The 16,793-nt window shown below is 44.8% G+C and overlaps 1 protein-coding gene across 10 annotated transcripts in view; it reads left to right on the top strand.

Annotated features, from left to right (window-relative positions):
• The window catches only part of SEMA5A (semaphorin 5A), a 465,678-nt gene that overhangs the window by 198,226 nt on the left and 250,659 nt on the right, over positions 1-16,793 (top strand). For all 10 annotated transcript variants that reach the window (XR_006817661.1, XM_045998962.1, XM_045998963.1 and 7 more), the window contains one exon: positions 5,067-5,166. Coding sequence is in view for 9 of the 10 variants with exons in the window: in XM_045998962.1 (XP_045854918.1) it covers positions 5,067-5,166 (100 nt within the window). In the remaining variant the exon portion in view is untranslated. The remainder of the gene's footprint in view (positions 1-5,066; positions 5,167-16,793) is intronic.

Here is a 16,793-nt window from a genome sequence, read left to right on the forward strand (position 1 = left end):
TGTAGATCATTGTTATTCATAATCACAACACCAGAAACAATCAATGCATAATTTATTAAACTGAGTAGGTGGTTGTTTTTATTTAACAGTATACATCAGTGGGAATCGATTCACTTTCAAGCTGAAGTGGATGTTGATTTTTCTTTCTTGTTACCTTATGAATGTGTTGTGTAATGTGTTACTTGGGAAGCTACCTGTTAGGTTGTTCCAGTAGGGGTTTCAAGTCCCCCAAAGAAGTTCCTCAGTCCTGTTTGCTGGACTCCTTCCCTGACTGACGTTTGGACTGAAGAATGGAACAGGCTCCCCACAGCCACTCCTGTTTGAGCTGGGAGGTCTCGCTGCTCAGGTTTTGCCCCCCAGTCAGCGTGGTCTCTGCACTCCGCCGAGCCATCAGTCTGGTTTTCTGAGTGACTGCCAGGTTGGGGGACCGGTGCCGGTCTTTCCCTGTGATTCTTACTTATCAGGCTCTAAAAGGTTTTCTTGGCTTGCAACCATGACTGCCTTCAGTATCTTTACAGTGTTTGATTTTTTATTCAATAGTCATGTATAGTCTTTAAAAAAAAAATTCTGTCTTCTGGGTTGGGGTGGGTGGGGGATGACTGACTTGAATCTGTAAGCTCAAGTCCTGGTTTGTATATACCATATACCATCATTTTGACCAAATTTATTAATACCAACATATGTTCCTAAAAGTTATTTCTTGAAACGGTAACGCTGGGTTCTTTTAAAGATCAGACCAGCATACTTTTCATTCCAGTATTTACAGGACAATAGCAGGGGTGCTTCTGCAGTGGTAGGAGAGGGCACACGAGTTATCTTTGCAGTTGATTTTGCAATAAACAGTCATTGCCAGAGGCCATGTTTAAAAAGCCATATTTGTGTAATGAATGGATGAGCTAGAATGATTACTCTCAAATATTACAAATTATCTATAAAGTATTCAATTTGAAGCTACCAATTTTGTATGACTACCTAACTTCCAAACAAGGTTGTATCAGCTGCCATATTTAAGTTCCATTTCATCAAATGGGTTTTATTTTTTTTCCTAGAAAGATCAGAAGAGAGAGAAGAAGGAAAAATATAAACCCATTATTTGGGAGGAGTGAGCATGTATTAAGAAAGTTAATGTTACTGGAAATCGTCTCTCTCAACCTGCCTTACCCCACTCTGTTCACTCGCCCTGACCTTTCTTTGGCGTCTCCTGAGCCTGTTCGCACCATCTGCCCTGTGTTCAGACTCTGTCCTCACTGGCCTTACTTGACACTGTATTCTTCTAGCTTTCTGTGTTCATAATGGATCATTTTTATAATGCTTTCCAAAGCAGTGCTGGTAATTTCTTCATGCAATTATGGAAATCTGTTATTGTGGTAGCAAATTCTACAGATAGAACTTCTGACATTAAGCTTGTTGATCCTTCTTGTGTTTCTGGAATAAACCTTATTCCATATGAAATGGTGTGTGTGTGTGTGTGTGTGTGTGTGCACGTGCATGTGTGTGTGTGTGATTTGCTAATACACGTCCTTCCTTAGCAATGTTTCTAGCTGTGTTCATAAATGAGGTTAGTCAATGATTTTCCTTTCTCGTGATGTCTCTGTGCAGCCTTCCTAGCAAAATCATCAGGAACACAGTCACCTCAGAACTGCATTAGGAAGCTTTACCTCTTTGTTAGTCTGTGAAGTAAGCTGTAGAAAGTTGGGAGTACGTGTTCCTTGAGGGGTTGTTGAAACGTCCATATGAAGGTGAGCCTACGGCCTTCTTTGACAAACTGTACTTGGGAGTTTACCACACGTTTTGTCTTGGGCATTTAACACTGTCATAACAAGAGCATAAGGAACATGCATTTTAAAAGGTGTTTTGTTTTGTTTTTAAATGAGGGGATATGTGTATACTTCCAGACAGAGGGAAAGGGCCTGGTAACACGGGAGATACTAAAGGAGAAAAGAGGTGATTTAGAGAAGGGACGGAAGAGGAGGGGGAGGTGGGCTGAGCAGAGGGGGAGGGCTGGTCTTGGCACAGCGGAGAGAACACCAGCCCCCAGTCTTGCAGGGAAAGTGGGGGGGAGTGGTGTCAGGACAGGAACCTTCTCGGGGAGCGATGGGTTGTGCAGGACCCTTCTCCCCAAGCCCTCATGGGGTTCGGTCAGAGAGAGGGAGTGAGATACGCAGTTGAGATAATCAGACCTGGAGGAATGTGCAGGAAAATCAAAAAAAGAAGAGAATGGGCAGATTACCAGCTCTGATGGAGTGTTAACCGTACAAATACACTGTTTTCATGGGGCAGCTTTTGGGAAATTTAAATAAGGCAAAGGGAGCAAAAGTGATGGAACGATAGGCTGTTCGCTTGTGTTTCCCTGTCTGTGGGCATCTTGGGAAACAGTATGGCAGTTCTCATTGCTCAGTACAGGAACCAAAACTGGAAGGACGTCTCCTCCTTCTCGTCACTGTTGGTCACTCTCTTCCTGTTTGTCTGGTGGAAAAGAGAGATTCATGCATGAGAGGCAAGTTCACTGATTTTCTTCTGATGTCTTTCGCAGCCTTCTCTCCCCTGACGTGGCTCACTTGTCCCCTCCTCCAACACAGAGTCCAGCCTGTGACCCTCTGTTCTCACCTTCCGCAACCTCCTTGCTCTCACCACCTTGAATACGACATGCGTGGCTGGCTGTGGGAGCTGTGGGTTTGGGTGAACAGGAGCCGGGGACTCCAGGCCTGGCAGGGCTCCCTGGTCCTGCGTGTTCTGTCTGTGTGACAAAGGTCTTGTATTAAAACAGCTCTCCAGGAGCATCTAGGTTTTAGCCATGCTCAGCAGTGGCTCTGGGGCCATTCTCCCCACGTGACCTTCTCCGCTGTTGCACCTGACCTGTCTTCTCTCTCTCGGACCACCCTTCACCTCCTGATGCCCGTGACTCGTCATCATTGTTTTCCTCCTCATTTAGTCTCAGGCCGATTTTGTTCTCCTCCAGCTGTTCCATCAGCACCCCCCCACCGTAGTTAGTTATCAGGCCCATGGGACCCCCCACCGCCTCCTCCTTCTGCATTTGCGAAGCCCCCACCTACATCTCATGTGGGGTGACGCTTTCTAACATCTAACCTTCCTGCTCTCATCCTGCCCGCCAGTGGCCCGTGCTCATTCCTAAGATCGCTGCTTTCGTGGGTTCAGGTCCCTGCCTGGGAAATTTCTAAGCCACTTTGTCACGGTTGAAGCTAAATCATGACGTGTGAGCCTGGGAGCGAGTGTGTTCATGGTTCTGTTTCAACACGCCTGGCAGTGATCCGTCCCGGGGCTTTCTCGAGTTGCCGTTGCTCTTCTCCGGTTTCCCTCTTGCTGCTCATTCTGCATCTGCTCCCCCCGCTCCATCCACCTGCCGGTTGTTGCGCTCCCGGTACCGCATCTTCCGTGCTTGCTTCCCGCGGGCGGGCCGTGGTGCTGTGGACTGTAAGCACCCCAGCGAGCTTTCTGGGCATTGGAGCCTTCGGTTCCAGCTTCAGAAGCAGAGAACTGGTGGCGCCCGATGGGCAAGAAGGGGAGAAACACCAATTACGGGTGGCCCCCAGGCACTGTGCCGCCCCGAGTTGCTCTGGGCTTCTGGAACGCATCTGCACCGTAAATATGCGGGTAGATCTTTCCTTTCTTCTTACCTGGGACCCCGTCATCTCTCCCATCTGTGTGAGAGTGCTTCCTCTAGCGTTACAGATGCCTGTAGAGATCTTATTCACGGACCCTGTGCTGAAAGAAGGTACTGGCTCTTGTTCCCTAACTGAATTATGAACTTCTGGAACATGCCATTGAGTAACAACTTTCCGTAGCTCCAGGGCCTTGTACCACTTTACTATAATTAAGTGTTTTCTTTTAAACTTGGCTCTGAAATGAATAAATTTATATAAATTTCTAAAAAGAATCAAGGCGCACATTAAAATTTCCAAGCCCAAATGCAGGTCTCTATAGAGTTCAACCCTGGTTTCCTTTACACGGAGTAGAACTTTCCGTTCATGACCTTTTTAACCAGTAGTAGAGAAATGCCCTACTTCTTATACAGAACCATTCCTGGAAAATCACCTGTCTCGATCATATCAGCAAAGGTGTTTGTGTGGGACATGTTACGGGACGTGGGCCTATTTCCATATAAAATCTGGTTTGGGCATCTGTTTCCATGGAAAGGCATGATTTCTTTGCTCTAGCAGTGGTTTTGTTGATGCGACATCTTTCACGTGCCTCTTTAATCGGTGTGATATCACTCAAAATAGTAAATCCGAGAAAAATAATGACAAGTCAGGTACCACGGCTAACTGTCAGAAATAACGATAAAGCGAGCCACAACGGGCAGGTGACTCTCAGAGGATTTTCGTGGGGTCAGAAATGTACTAATACACGTCGCAGAAGCGGCTCATGAAGCCACCTCCTGTCCCTCTCCAATCCTGCCATGTTGCTGTCAACGGACGGGAGGCCACAGGCTCGTGAACAGCCTGCCTCTGACAAGTGGCTATTTCCTCGTTCCCCTTAAGAGAAAAAAATGCCAAGAAGGCCTAGAAGGAACTGGGTTTCTCATCTAGAAAGCGCTGTATGTGTTCAACACACCTGATAGAATAGAATCGAAACCCAGAGGACAGACGGAGGGTGTCCACTCTGCAGGAGGGCGATGGGTGCTCCGGTGTCTATCCCGGATCCCGAGGCTTTGTGCTTCTCCAGCCTTCAGCTCTGGCCACGCAGCGCATGCAGGAAAAGGTCCTGTTTGCGCTCCGTATTCCCTCGGTGAAGCCTGTGAATGCTGCGTGGTTCTCTGTCCGGCCCAGAGCCCAGAGGGAAATGCACATCTGCCTTGGAAATCTCACCGGAGCACGGATGCCTCCCTCACTCATCCTTGGTGGCCGCCCTGTAGGTTTTAACACGTCCTCAGTGTGGGTCCTGCGACACTGTGCCGGAAACCTCCCGTGGCCCCCAAATGTCAGGGGACCTCCGGGTCCTCTCTGAAATGTCATGTTTGCTACCTGTTGTGCACTTTGTGTGGTCCCTCGAAGGGAAAAAAAAATCATTCATTTTTATCTTTTCGTTTATTTATTTTTCCTGTTTAGAAATTGGCCCCTGGTTGCGGGAGTTCAGAGCGAAGAATGCTGTGGATTTCTCGCAGTTAACATTTGACCCAGGACAGAAAGAACTTATTGTAGGAGCAAGGTGAGAGATCTTATGTTTCACCCCTGCAGATAATTTTGGATTTTACTTGACGTCTCTGCCGCTGCACGTGAGCTTCTCTGCCGTAGTTACAAGTGCTAATTCATACTTCTGAACATGGAATATGGTTTAAGGTGGCCCGAAACGTCGCCTCCTAAGATTAGATGATGCCTGCTCTTTATAGCAAGTGTTCGTGGGGGTTCCTAGGTGCCAGGAACCGTTCTCACGAGAACGAATTCATTTTCTTCCATGAAAGCTGAGAGGCGGGTATTGTCAGCATCCCTGCGGTAGAGGTGAGGACACGGAGGCAGGACACAGTCTGAAGTCCAGGAGAATCTGGGCTTAGGCTTCAGACCCAGGCATTTTGACTCCAGAAACCATGTTCTCAACTTCTCAGTATACTCTTCAGTGAAATTCTGGAGTCAAGAGGTTTGGATGTCTGTTCCAATGCCCACTGTTCTGTTCTCCGTGACCTTGATTACGTCATTTACCAGTCGACTGAGAATTCAAGGAAATTGTTACTGCTTACCCCTCTCAGGGTGCCCATGCTCTGGTGTCCAGGTCAACGCCTGACCTTCCGTTTGACAGTGAGGCGACTACACACAGTCAGAATCGATCTTGAGTTGTTTCCCTCCTATTTATCATCCCTTCTTTGGGGGAAAACAGGCATAACCCTTGCATTCAGATCACCCCTCCTGCCAGTGCAATTTGAGGATGATGTATAAAAAACACGTCATACCCATCTCTAAGGAAAAATACTAATTTTGAAGAAGGAGCCCATTTGGCCTCTTCCGGCGTGCAGGGAAACCGCGTCGGGTGCCGAGTGCTTATATCTCTTTTGATCACATTTACGAGATCATAAAACATACGTTTCTTAGCAAGAGAGGATATGCAGTTTCCATATAGAGCTGTGTGAAGCTAAGCGTGGCTTATCCACTGGGCACTCTAGATAATCACTGAATGGTTTCTAGAATCATCACTTTGGTTCTCAGACCTCAAGGAGTCCTTGGGTATGCACCCAACTCTTGAAGGCATTGAGGTGCCTGGGCCAACGTTAAGTGAATGGACAGAAGTTGACTTAGTTCCTAGCACTGATCTCGTCCCCTGAATCTCCTTTGGTATTTTTAAGCAGACAGGGAGTATGGATGGGTTGGGCTGAATTTGTGTATTTTTATTTACTATAGCCCATGGGGAGTACACGGCGGGCGTCGGATGCTGACTTCCATCACATTTCATCACCGGGAGGCTGGACCTGATGTTTCAGGGGCTTTTAGTTGGTCCTCTGGCCTCCAGATTTTGTCCTCCTGTGTACTGGGGCCAACACCTTCTTTATAAAATGCCCGTGGACTTGCTTCTCTAGACCACACTGTCACACGTTCTCTTTCTTGCCTCTGGGATTTGGTAACTTCTTTGCTTCTCTGGAGCATTAGGTAGCCCCTCCCCGAAGTTCTTTACTTGGTGATCTCACTCAGAGTAGAGATCCAGCTCAGGAGTCCTCCCCTGGGCCTGAGCTCCTCCTTCTGCTGCTCTGCTTGGTCCTGTTAACATGCCTGTCATGTACCTTCCTTACCGCATTACTTCGTGATTTTTTGGCGGGTGTCACCCACAACACCCCTCCCCACATTATCAGATAGTGACTTGCCAGATGGTGGACGTTGTGCCTGTCTTTTCTCGGCTTCTCTAGAAGGTAGCACAGTTTCTCTCCTCACAGAAGCTCAGAGATACCTGTTGATTCAGTGTACGTACTTCAAGGATTTGATTCGTACAGGCGCCTGTCTGCATCTGGGGGGGCCCTCGGGGGAAGACAGGGTTGGGTTTTGTAACAGATATATTGCAAATTCCCATGTTTGGGCAAGGACACCAGGGAAGTGGAAGTCTCTACCCCAAAGCTAACCCCTAGGGAAGATGAGCTCTCACCCTTAGCCAAAGGGGAAGGAGCCACCTGCCAAGGTAGAAGGTACAGACACGACCTCGGTTGCTAGAGCTGCCTCTTCTACACTTCATTCAACCCTGAAGGACGTTGGAAAAGGTTTGCCTGTGAGCTTGAGTTGAAAGACTCCCCACAGGGCACCTGGGTGGCTCATTGGGTTTAGGCCTCTGCCTTCGGCTCAGGTCATGATCTCAGGGTCCTGGGATCGAGCCCCACATCAGGCTCTCTGCTCAGCGGGGAGCCTGCTTCTCCCTCTCTCTGTGCCTGCTGCTCTGCCTACTTGTGATCTCTGTCTGTCAAATAAATAAATAAAATCTTAAAAAGAAAGAAAGAAAGAAAGACTCCTCACTGTTTCTGGAAGACCGTGGTGCCCCATGTCTAGGACATCGCCACGCATGCGCAAACACACCACAGGGGTTTAGATTTTGGTGAATGACATCGATTCTCTTAATGGATGTGGAAAGCCACTGAGCAAATTATCACTTGGAAGAGAAATCTCACGGTCCTGTCCTGGTGGGAGAAACAAGGGAGAGGAAGAGAGAGGTGGACTGAACCAGCTCAGCTGCGTGACCTTGAGCCTGTTTTGGAGTCTAATTTTCTCTGTAATTATTTCTACCCCTGTCAGCTATTGGGAGGATTTAATAAAATAATCCATGAAAAGTGATTGTCGCAGTAGCAGGCCTGCGGCGAGCCAGCAGCGGTAGGGCAGCTCTGCGGAGAGTTCTGGGTTATGGCATCCGTGTGCACAGGGTGGTCATCAGTGAGCGAGGAGAATGGGAATCTCACTAGGAAACTTGGTGGGATTAGGCTCAGAGGGTTTGAGAGGGAGTGTGAACCAGTTATAAAACTTTAAAAATAACCCAGCCCCAGCTTCTTGTTTGGGAGGGCTTGACCTAGCAAATAGTTCAGGTAGCAGTTGCGTACTGAAAACACCTGGGAGGGTTTCAGTGTGAGCGCTGGGAAAGCACGATGATGGGCTTTCTGTTTTCTTAGAGGCAGCACTCGGCATTGGAAAGCCATTTGTTGGCTGGTTTTACTTTATGCCGGTGATATTTTATGTTCTTGAAATTGCATTCAGTTAAAGATTCTGTGCACGCTTCGCAAAAAGAAGTTCATGGTGCTGCGAAGGGTGTTTTGTGCTGCTGTCTTGAAGCGATTTGTGGTTAGACAGGGCCAGAAGGAACCTGCGTTTTTGAATTCGTGGAACTTCTGGAAAGATCCCTAAGTTTACTACTTCCAAGGTGCACATTATCGTTTATATCATTTTAAAGGCATTGACATTCATATTTTGTTTCACCGAAGGGTTCTTTAAAAATTAAAATAACGTTTGTGTTTTCATTGGTGAGACGAAGGCATTTGCATTTAAGAAAATGTGGAGAATACAGTTAAAGCACTAGGAATAAAAACACAATTTCAATCACAGTTAACCTTTTCAATTATTTCCCTGTATTACTTGATTTCTTTTTGTTACATGATTGTGGGATGATATTTTATGAATGACATATATGTCTTTGTCAAAAAACCTACTAAAAACAGTTTCTATTTCATTTTATTTTATTTATTTTTTTTCATGACATTTATATATAGGAAGAAAAATTCCAAAGTGAAGAAATATGTTATGGTGTAGAGGTTTGGTAGCGATCACTATCCAAGTATTGACTCTAACACTAGTTCGGGACGTTGATGTACTTGCAAACTTCGCTGCACATAGGACTGTGAAGCTGGATGTAAGAAGGGGATTCTAGTTTTATTCTCCAGCGAATCTGTCTGTCTGTAGTGTTCGGTTCACTGTAAGGATGACAAGTGATTCTGGGCTAAATTCAAATGTTATTCCAAGGGGCAACTAACTTGGTTTTACATAGAGCAGTGTTTTTGATTATAACCGAATAGTAATCGGGGCATTTACCGATGGGCCATATTTTTATAAAGCATAAAGCCATAAAGTAGTAATGAAAAGAACGTGAGTTTCCTTCCATTCCTTTTGTGGCTTGTTTCTTGGTCTTTCAGTTGATTTCTTTCTTTCTTTCTTTCTTTCTTTCTTTCTTTCTTTCTAAGATTTATTTATCTATTTTATTTATTTTTTCCAAGGATTTTATTTATTTATTGTCAAGAGAGAGAGACAGACAGAGAGGACAAGCAGGGGGAGAGGCAGGCTTCCTGCTGAACAAGGAGCCTGATGGCGGGACTCGATCCCAGGATTCTGGGATCATTACCTGATCCAAAGGCAGACGCTTAAAACAACCAGGCCACCGAGGTGTCCCTGTTTATTTATTTTAGAGAATGGGAGAGAGAGAGAGAGAGAGAGTGAGTGAGTGGATGCAAGTGAGCACGCACAGAGGGAGGGACAGAGGGGAAGGGAGAGAGAGAATCTCAAGCAGACTCCGGGCTGAGCACAGAGCCCAATGCAGCTCTCGAGCTCACAACCCTAAGATCACACCTGAGCCAAAACCTAGAGGCAGGCACTTAACTGACTGTGTCACCGAGGCACCTGTCAGTCGATCTGTGATTATCTTACTCTGCTCAGTAGGAACAGAGGTATAGATATGGAAGGGCATGGTCTCACAACCTACGACATTTAATAAGAGAACTCACTCACCCACGAGCTTTTGCACAAGGATATCTGAGTCCAGGAGGCACAACGATCTGCAGGAGATTAACGTGATTGAAGCCCATAGACTCAGTACTTGGGTCAGGTAGCATAATTGATGATAAATAGAACAATTTATGACCTTGGAAATTTCAAATTTTAATTCTATTAAAATTTAATTTTATTAAAGGGGAACATTATGGAGCTATCAAGAGAAAGAACGAAGGGGGATGCGTGAGTCCCCTTGTACAGCTGACCTGACATGCGGACCAGCCCCGAGCTTTGTCCCTTGCCTGGAGCCCTTCGCTTGCCCACACAGCGAATGAACTCTGCCCAGGGGTGGGAAGATATTTTTGTTCATAAGTCTATACAACAAATAGTTTCAAGTTCGAGTCAGCATGTTATGACAAAAATCAAACGAAAACCTCAGTGCGTTCAAAACAGGGCTCCATCGTCCTTATAATCACAACAACCAGACTTGAAAAATTGTAGTGTTTTATTTTCAAGCATTGTTCTGCCCTTGGTTGGAATCTGCAAAGATGAAAATAAAAAAGAAAAGATTAACTTGCTTTTGCTATGCTGGTGTTGAATTTGCTTTAAGTATTCAAAGCATCCCTTCCCATAAGATCCCATTGAATGAATGGGCAGGCGTCTATTTAATTAGCCTAAGCTCCTCCTTTCAGAATGATTTTGCCACTGGATCAAAACAAGGAACTGAATTTTAGAAGCATTAGTCATTTTTTTTAATTGACCAATGTAATTCAGTCTTTAAAATTTTTTTTTTTGGTGATGCTTATTTTTAATTGCTGTTTTTATTTTAAAAGCATACCTTAGAATTAATCTGTGGCAAGCAGCATATGATTAAAAGGAGGGATGTAGATTTTTAAAAATAAGATCAGCAATTCTGCTTCCAGTAACCGTGAGGTCTTTCTGTTTTCAGAGGAGACATTTCAGTCAAGTTCACACAATTAAAGGTATCTCCTGCGGAGTGGAATAAAGTCAGCGATTAGGAGTGAATCCAGAAAGCCTGAGACCCCCATCGTGCACAGAAATGCAGGGTGGTGATGATGTTTACCTTGTATTTATATTAATTATGATTTAGGAAAAACACCTGGTGATTGGAAAAAAAAAAAGGATGCCTTTTCATTCCTGCTCTTCGCCTGGAATTCTTTTTTTTAAAAGATTTATTTATTTATTTATTTTTATTTGAGAGAGACAGAGAAAGGGGGTGGACAGCAGGAGGGGGAGAAAGAGACTCTCAAGCAGACTCCTTGCTGAGCAGGGAGCCCGATGTGGGGCTCAATCCCAGGACCCTGAGATCATGACCTGAGCAGAAATCAAGAGTCTGATGCTTAACCGACTGAGCCACCCCGGTGCCCCCCTGGATATTTGTTTTTTTCCTTTAGTTTATTCTTTGAATATTTCCTCTTCTCCATCATTTCCCTTCTCAGTGTTGGCATTAGAGTATAGATGTGTGCTTCTCTTCAGATTCTCTTTACTCGTTTTCCTCCTCCTCATACCTATTAGTCTCCTTTCTTCCAGGAAGCCTACATGATGAATTAACCTGATCTGGGTTAAAAAGTCCCACTCCTTGTCTGCTGGCTTCGTTACGTTTTGTCCAATATTTGCCAGACATCAGGGTACCTAAGCATCACCACTGTTCAAAGTGAGGTTTCCTCGGTCCCTCGCTTCCAGCTCTGCTGACTCGGTGGGATGGACAGGGTCCAGGAGCGCGAGCTTTCGAGAAACAGGTGGTCTGCAGACCCTCTTGTGGGAAAGATTTCTGCACATTGTGTTCCATTTGCTGTTGTAAAAAAAAGAAGAGAGAGAGAATAATCTCTGCACTTTCTTCCCTCCTGGAACTGGGAAGCAGATAAGTCTGGCAGCAAATTATTTATTTTGTTATAAAGTCCTTTTTTTCCAGAATGCATGAATGAGCCAACAAAGCAGTGCAGTGAGAGTTCATCAGCCTCTTTCCTTTGAGCATGTGTGTCCGCTAGTGTTTGGGTGTTGAGGGCTTTGCTCCCAGCCAGTCCCACGGAGGGTCCGTCAGAGAATATCAGTTCACTTAGTTACTTTTCCATGACTGTTCATTCGTCACATATTCATTGAACCTCCGTTATGCCAGCAAGGCTCTAAGGCTTGGGGAAACAAAGATGAAGGGTAGTCTCTCTCTTTGAAGGCTTCATAGCCTAGTGCAAACCTAGTGCAAGGTTGGCAAGCCGAGGCTCCAGAGTTGGCCTTCTGTCTTTGTAAATAAAGTTTTATTGGCACGCTGTCACACCCATTCACTTGCATATTTCCTGTGGCTGCTTTTGAGTTTTGCCTGCAGAGATGAGTGATTGCAACTGAGGCCATCCGTAAAGGCAAAGCATTTGCTATCTGGCTCTTAAAGAAAACGTTTGCTGACTCTTGGCCATTGGCTCTGGGGGGAACACAGGCAATGAGAGTTTCCCAGGAAGGCCTGAGTCAAGGGCCCTGGAAATCCCAAGAACAGAGAAACATTATGGTCTTTTGGGCTGAAAAGGGAGCACCAAGAAGGTGCTCTTTCAGGTGGGCCTTGGAAATGCAGTAGGGGTCTGGCAGATAGAAGAGCCTTCTTGCGGGAAGGACTGTACCTTGGGGAACATCGGAGATCCTGATGAGGTTGAGAAGAACTCAGCTTGATTGGACCAGTTGGTGACAGAGTGGACATTGTTCCTGGGGAGGCAGGAGCTCTAGGAGGGGTCAGATTACAGACGAGCTTGGACTTAAACCTCCAGACCAGTGATTCCAATTTTGGTAGTCATGAGAGGCCTTACAAAAATGCAGATACCCAAGCCTCTCTTCAGACCATTGCAGTTAGACGTTCTGGAAGTGATGTTGGAATCTTTGGTTTCATTAAGTTTCTGAGGGTCTACTGGCCTGGCAGATTTGAGAATCTCTGCTAGCGGCATTAGGAGTTAAGGGGATTTCTCAGCCTACGTATTTACACGCTCAGACGTGCATTAGGAAGGTACTTCTCCCATCTTGTGTGCAGAGTGTTCTAGCGTTTGAGCTTGGGCTGTGGATCAGAACGAACTTATACTCAGGCAGTGATGATGGAAATGAGGGAGATTCCGATTTGAGCCATACTTCAGAGCTGGGTTTCACAGAGATGGATGGTGACTGACACGGGGTGGCGGAGGGCAAGGTTGGAAGGTGAGATTTGGAGCAAGGTTTGGGAGTGTGGCTTATTGGGATGGCATTAGCTAGCCCTGTGCATGTGGGGAGTTAACTGCAATTCTTTGATTATTTGAAAATACGTGAAAAAAATTTCCACCTTTTGCTAACTCTAAAGATAACCCAGAAAAAGAATTATATATGGAAATCTCTTGAGGAGTGAACATTCCTAAGAAAGCAGAGGTTAAGGGAACCGTAAGATGGTTCAGTTGGTATTTTTTCCAATGAAATATGATCTCTATTAACTGAAAAATGGGAAGGAATGAATCAGATACCCAGTGGACCCACAAAAGCAGAAATTGTGAGTTCAGTTTGGGGCAATAAGTCATCATCTGTAATCCTTAAAGCACGGAGGGATTTACAAGTCAGATTTAGAGCATAATAAAATTTAAATTATCAGTGTGATTATTAACAATATTGATTAGTAACTTTGACCCTAAATATGCTTATGGGAAAAGGTTTTTCTGATTTTATGTCTCTGCAGTTTGTTAACAGTATTGGTCTTAATTGTTGCTTGTCTCTCGGAGTTTGTCTTTGTTCCTTCATTTTGCTTGCTAGTAACAAGAAGCTCTCCATCTACTTCTGTGCCTTTTAATCTTGGTGTTTAAACACACAAGAGTGCCGTTAAAATGATTTGTTTTGGTTTTGATGTATTCTGTGAAACGTCCTAATAACCAAGACTTTTAAAGTCCCCCTTTGGGGGATAAAGAATGAAAACATCCCATGCAATTTCGGGGCATGTCATGACATATATGGTCACGGAACAGTAATAAAATCAGAATTATTTAAAAATTTTCATAGTCTACTGTTTTTTTTTTAATTTTTATTTTATTTATTTATTTGACAGACAGAGAGGTCACAAGGAGGCAGAGAGGCAGGCAGAGAGAGAGGGAGAAACAGGCTCCCCACTGAGCAGAGAGCCCGATGCGGGGCTCGATCCCAGGACCCTGAGATCATGACCTCAGCCGAAGGCAGAGGCTTAACCCACTGAGCCACCCAGACGCCCCTCATAGCCTACTGTTTTTGAGGAGGGTAGGAACAATTTTGACCGAGGAGGTAGCTCATGCCAGGAGCTTGTTACTCCTAAACTGGGATCTAAATGTGATCCAGCCAAATAGTTAAAAAAATGAATTAAGTCCCCCAAAATCTGTGGGAAAAGCTCATGAAAGAGATATATACATATATATTAAAGATTTTAATTATTTATTTGACAAAGAGAGACCACAAGTAGGCGGAGAGGCAGGCAGAGAGAGGGGGAAGCAGGCTCCCCGCTGAGCAGAGATCCCAGTGCGGGCCTCGATCCCAGGACCCTGAGATCATGACCTGAGCCGAAGGCAGAAGTTTAACCCACTGAGCCACCCAGGCGCCCCGAAAGAGATATTTTTGGAATGGTTATAATGCCAGGGAAAATAAAGTCTCCTGGAACTGGTCTGGCGTCATCCAGTATAATGAACTCTCTGGAACAACATTATAGCTAGGGTGGTGAGCTGCCTGAGTTCGTTACAGGATGAGATGAAATCTTCAGCTTCTTCAAGGTTATTGAGATGATTGCTGTATTATTTATTTACACTTAGGTAATAAAATAATTTTTATAAAAGACATTTGGTTTTGCTTAAAAGGAGTTATTTTCCTGAGCTTATAAATCATGAACTTACATTTTAATATTCAAGCCTATCAGTGCAGTTTAAAGTTCGGGTGTCTTGGACAACGTCATGATTTCAAGTTCTGTGCAGTCATGTGCTGACGGCAGGGGGTATGGAATCCCGCCATGAAGAGGAGTCAGGGAGGACGAGGCTGGCGGGGGTGCACGAGAGGCCAGCCTCCCAGCTGATGTCCCCTCTCAGATTTCCCCCAGTGGTGATGATTTCTCTGCAGCATGTGTTCTGCCTTCAGACCGTTTCACGATCGACCATGGTCTAAGCATCTATTGAGTGGAAAGAGAAGTCACTGTCATCGTTGTTTAAAACATATTTGATAGATTTACTTCCTGTTCTGTCTCTGTCTTTTCTTCGTGCAAAATGCGTATCTGTCTGTCTTAATTACTCGGTCTCCCGTTCCTCGGGTATGAGCAAGCCTTGAACCTACATGTTCAATAAGAACCTGGAGTTTCAGTGGATTAAGCCGCTGCCTTCGGCTCAGGTCATGATCTCAGGGTCCTGGGATCGAGCCCGGCATCGGACTCTCTGCTCGGCAGGGAGCCTGCTTCCTCCTTTCTCTCTGCCTGCCTCTCTGCCTACTTCTGGTCTCTCTCTCTGTCAAATAAATAAACAAAATCTTTAAAAAAAAAAAAAAAAAAGAACCTGGAGTTTTCTTCTTTGATTTTATAGCTATATTCATCAGAGACCAATTGAGTTATTCTAAGAGAATGTCATTTTAAAACACCTGTGTCTTTCATAATTAATGGAGGTCAGAGTTAAGTTTTATACTGTCTCTAGATAAAATGAGTCATTTAGTTAATATGCTCCTGATGGCTCAACCTTTTCTTTAATGTCGGCTGAATTTTATTACGTTACATGAAGACGCAAATGAACTTCGTCTATTAAGGCCGCACTGCTCCCTCCGAGAATTTATTGTTGTGCTTAGTGATTTGTTGCTAATAGGCCGCTGGGGGACTGGATGGCACGCAGGAATGAGTTATGCAATCCTGCAATCGATAAGAAATAAACTCCAGTGAGGGGGGGAGAAAGCGCACTCAGATGTCTAGTGGGGAAACTGTCAGTTTGTGTCTGCCAAATTTAATGGCTTTGTGATTTGAATTATTCAGTCTGTTGGATCTTTGTATCCCTCATATATTATGACTCCTAAAAGTAATACAGTTATTACATTTGAATGCACAATGTCAAATTTTATTCCAAGACATGTGAAAAAAAGGAGATCCATACCAAGGGAAGAAACACTCCTGCTTTTATTTACTGTTGTCGTAAAACTGAACCCTTACCACGTGGTAAACTCTTGCTTTGTACTTCTGTAACGAGGAGGGGCGAATGGAAATGCAGAACAGTTCCCCTTCAACTGTACAACTAATACATTCTAAAACCTCTAATCTCTTAACCTCTTGCAACACTGCCTTTGTCCCTGAAGAACGGCAATATTCCTTATTACTACCTATTTCCATCTCAGGGTGTTAGGAAGATGAATGAGACCACTTAAACGCTTTGGGTTGCTCAAAGCATTGCCCTACGAGAGAAACTGACCCTATAGGAAACATTGGGTTAGTATTCCCTGTTGGCAGAGAGCCAGAACCATTACTCCATCCCGTTGGAAAGGTTGGTAGCCTTTGTAAACCTCACAGACGTTGTTTTCCCTCCCCGGTGTGCTCACGACTACAAGATAAAGTAGTTGGCCCTTCTCTAATGCCCTGGAGAACAGCCACTTCCAAGGGACCGTAGATCTCACTTTAGCGTGTGAGTGGCCCAACCTCTGGGGATAGCCATTTTTTATTCCCTTTAGAAGATTTTCTTTCTTTTTGTAATCTTCAGCTTCGTAGGTCATTGACCTCAGCTGTGATGGATCAAGCTGTCTTGGGAGATTTTAGGTCCCTCACATTGCTCGCTGGATTGGAATGTTTCCAGTGGCAGAAATGGACTCAGAGTTGTGCTTGGAACCAAGTAGTTTGAGGAGAGGCGTTTGTTTGAGTGTGGTAGGATCTGTTCTGTGTTTTGTCAGGTTCTTAAGTTCCAGGGAGGTGACGAGGGAATTCCACACATGTTTCGTTTCTATTTCATTTTTTAAAAAAATAGCTTTTAAGTCGCTGGAAATCATGATAGATAAAGTGAATAGTGAAAGATGCCATATTACTTATTTCTACTATTGAAAGGTCCAAGGAGGTATTAAACTGCTGGCTTGGATTTTGTGTAGACTATAGTCACGCATTAAACAAATTTTAGAAAGCTCTTACCAACTCTTGGTGTC

Source organism: Meles meles, chromosome 3 (genome assembly GCF_922984935.1).
Source record: "Meles meles chromosome 3, mMelMel3.1 paternal haplotype, whole genome shotgun sequence".
In the NCBI taxonomy this organism is placed as follows: Eukaryota; Metazoa; Chordata; class Mammalia; order Carnivora; family Mustelidae; genus Meles; species Meles meles.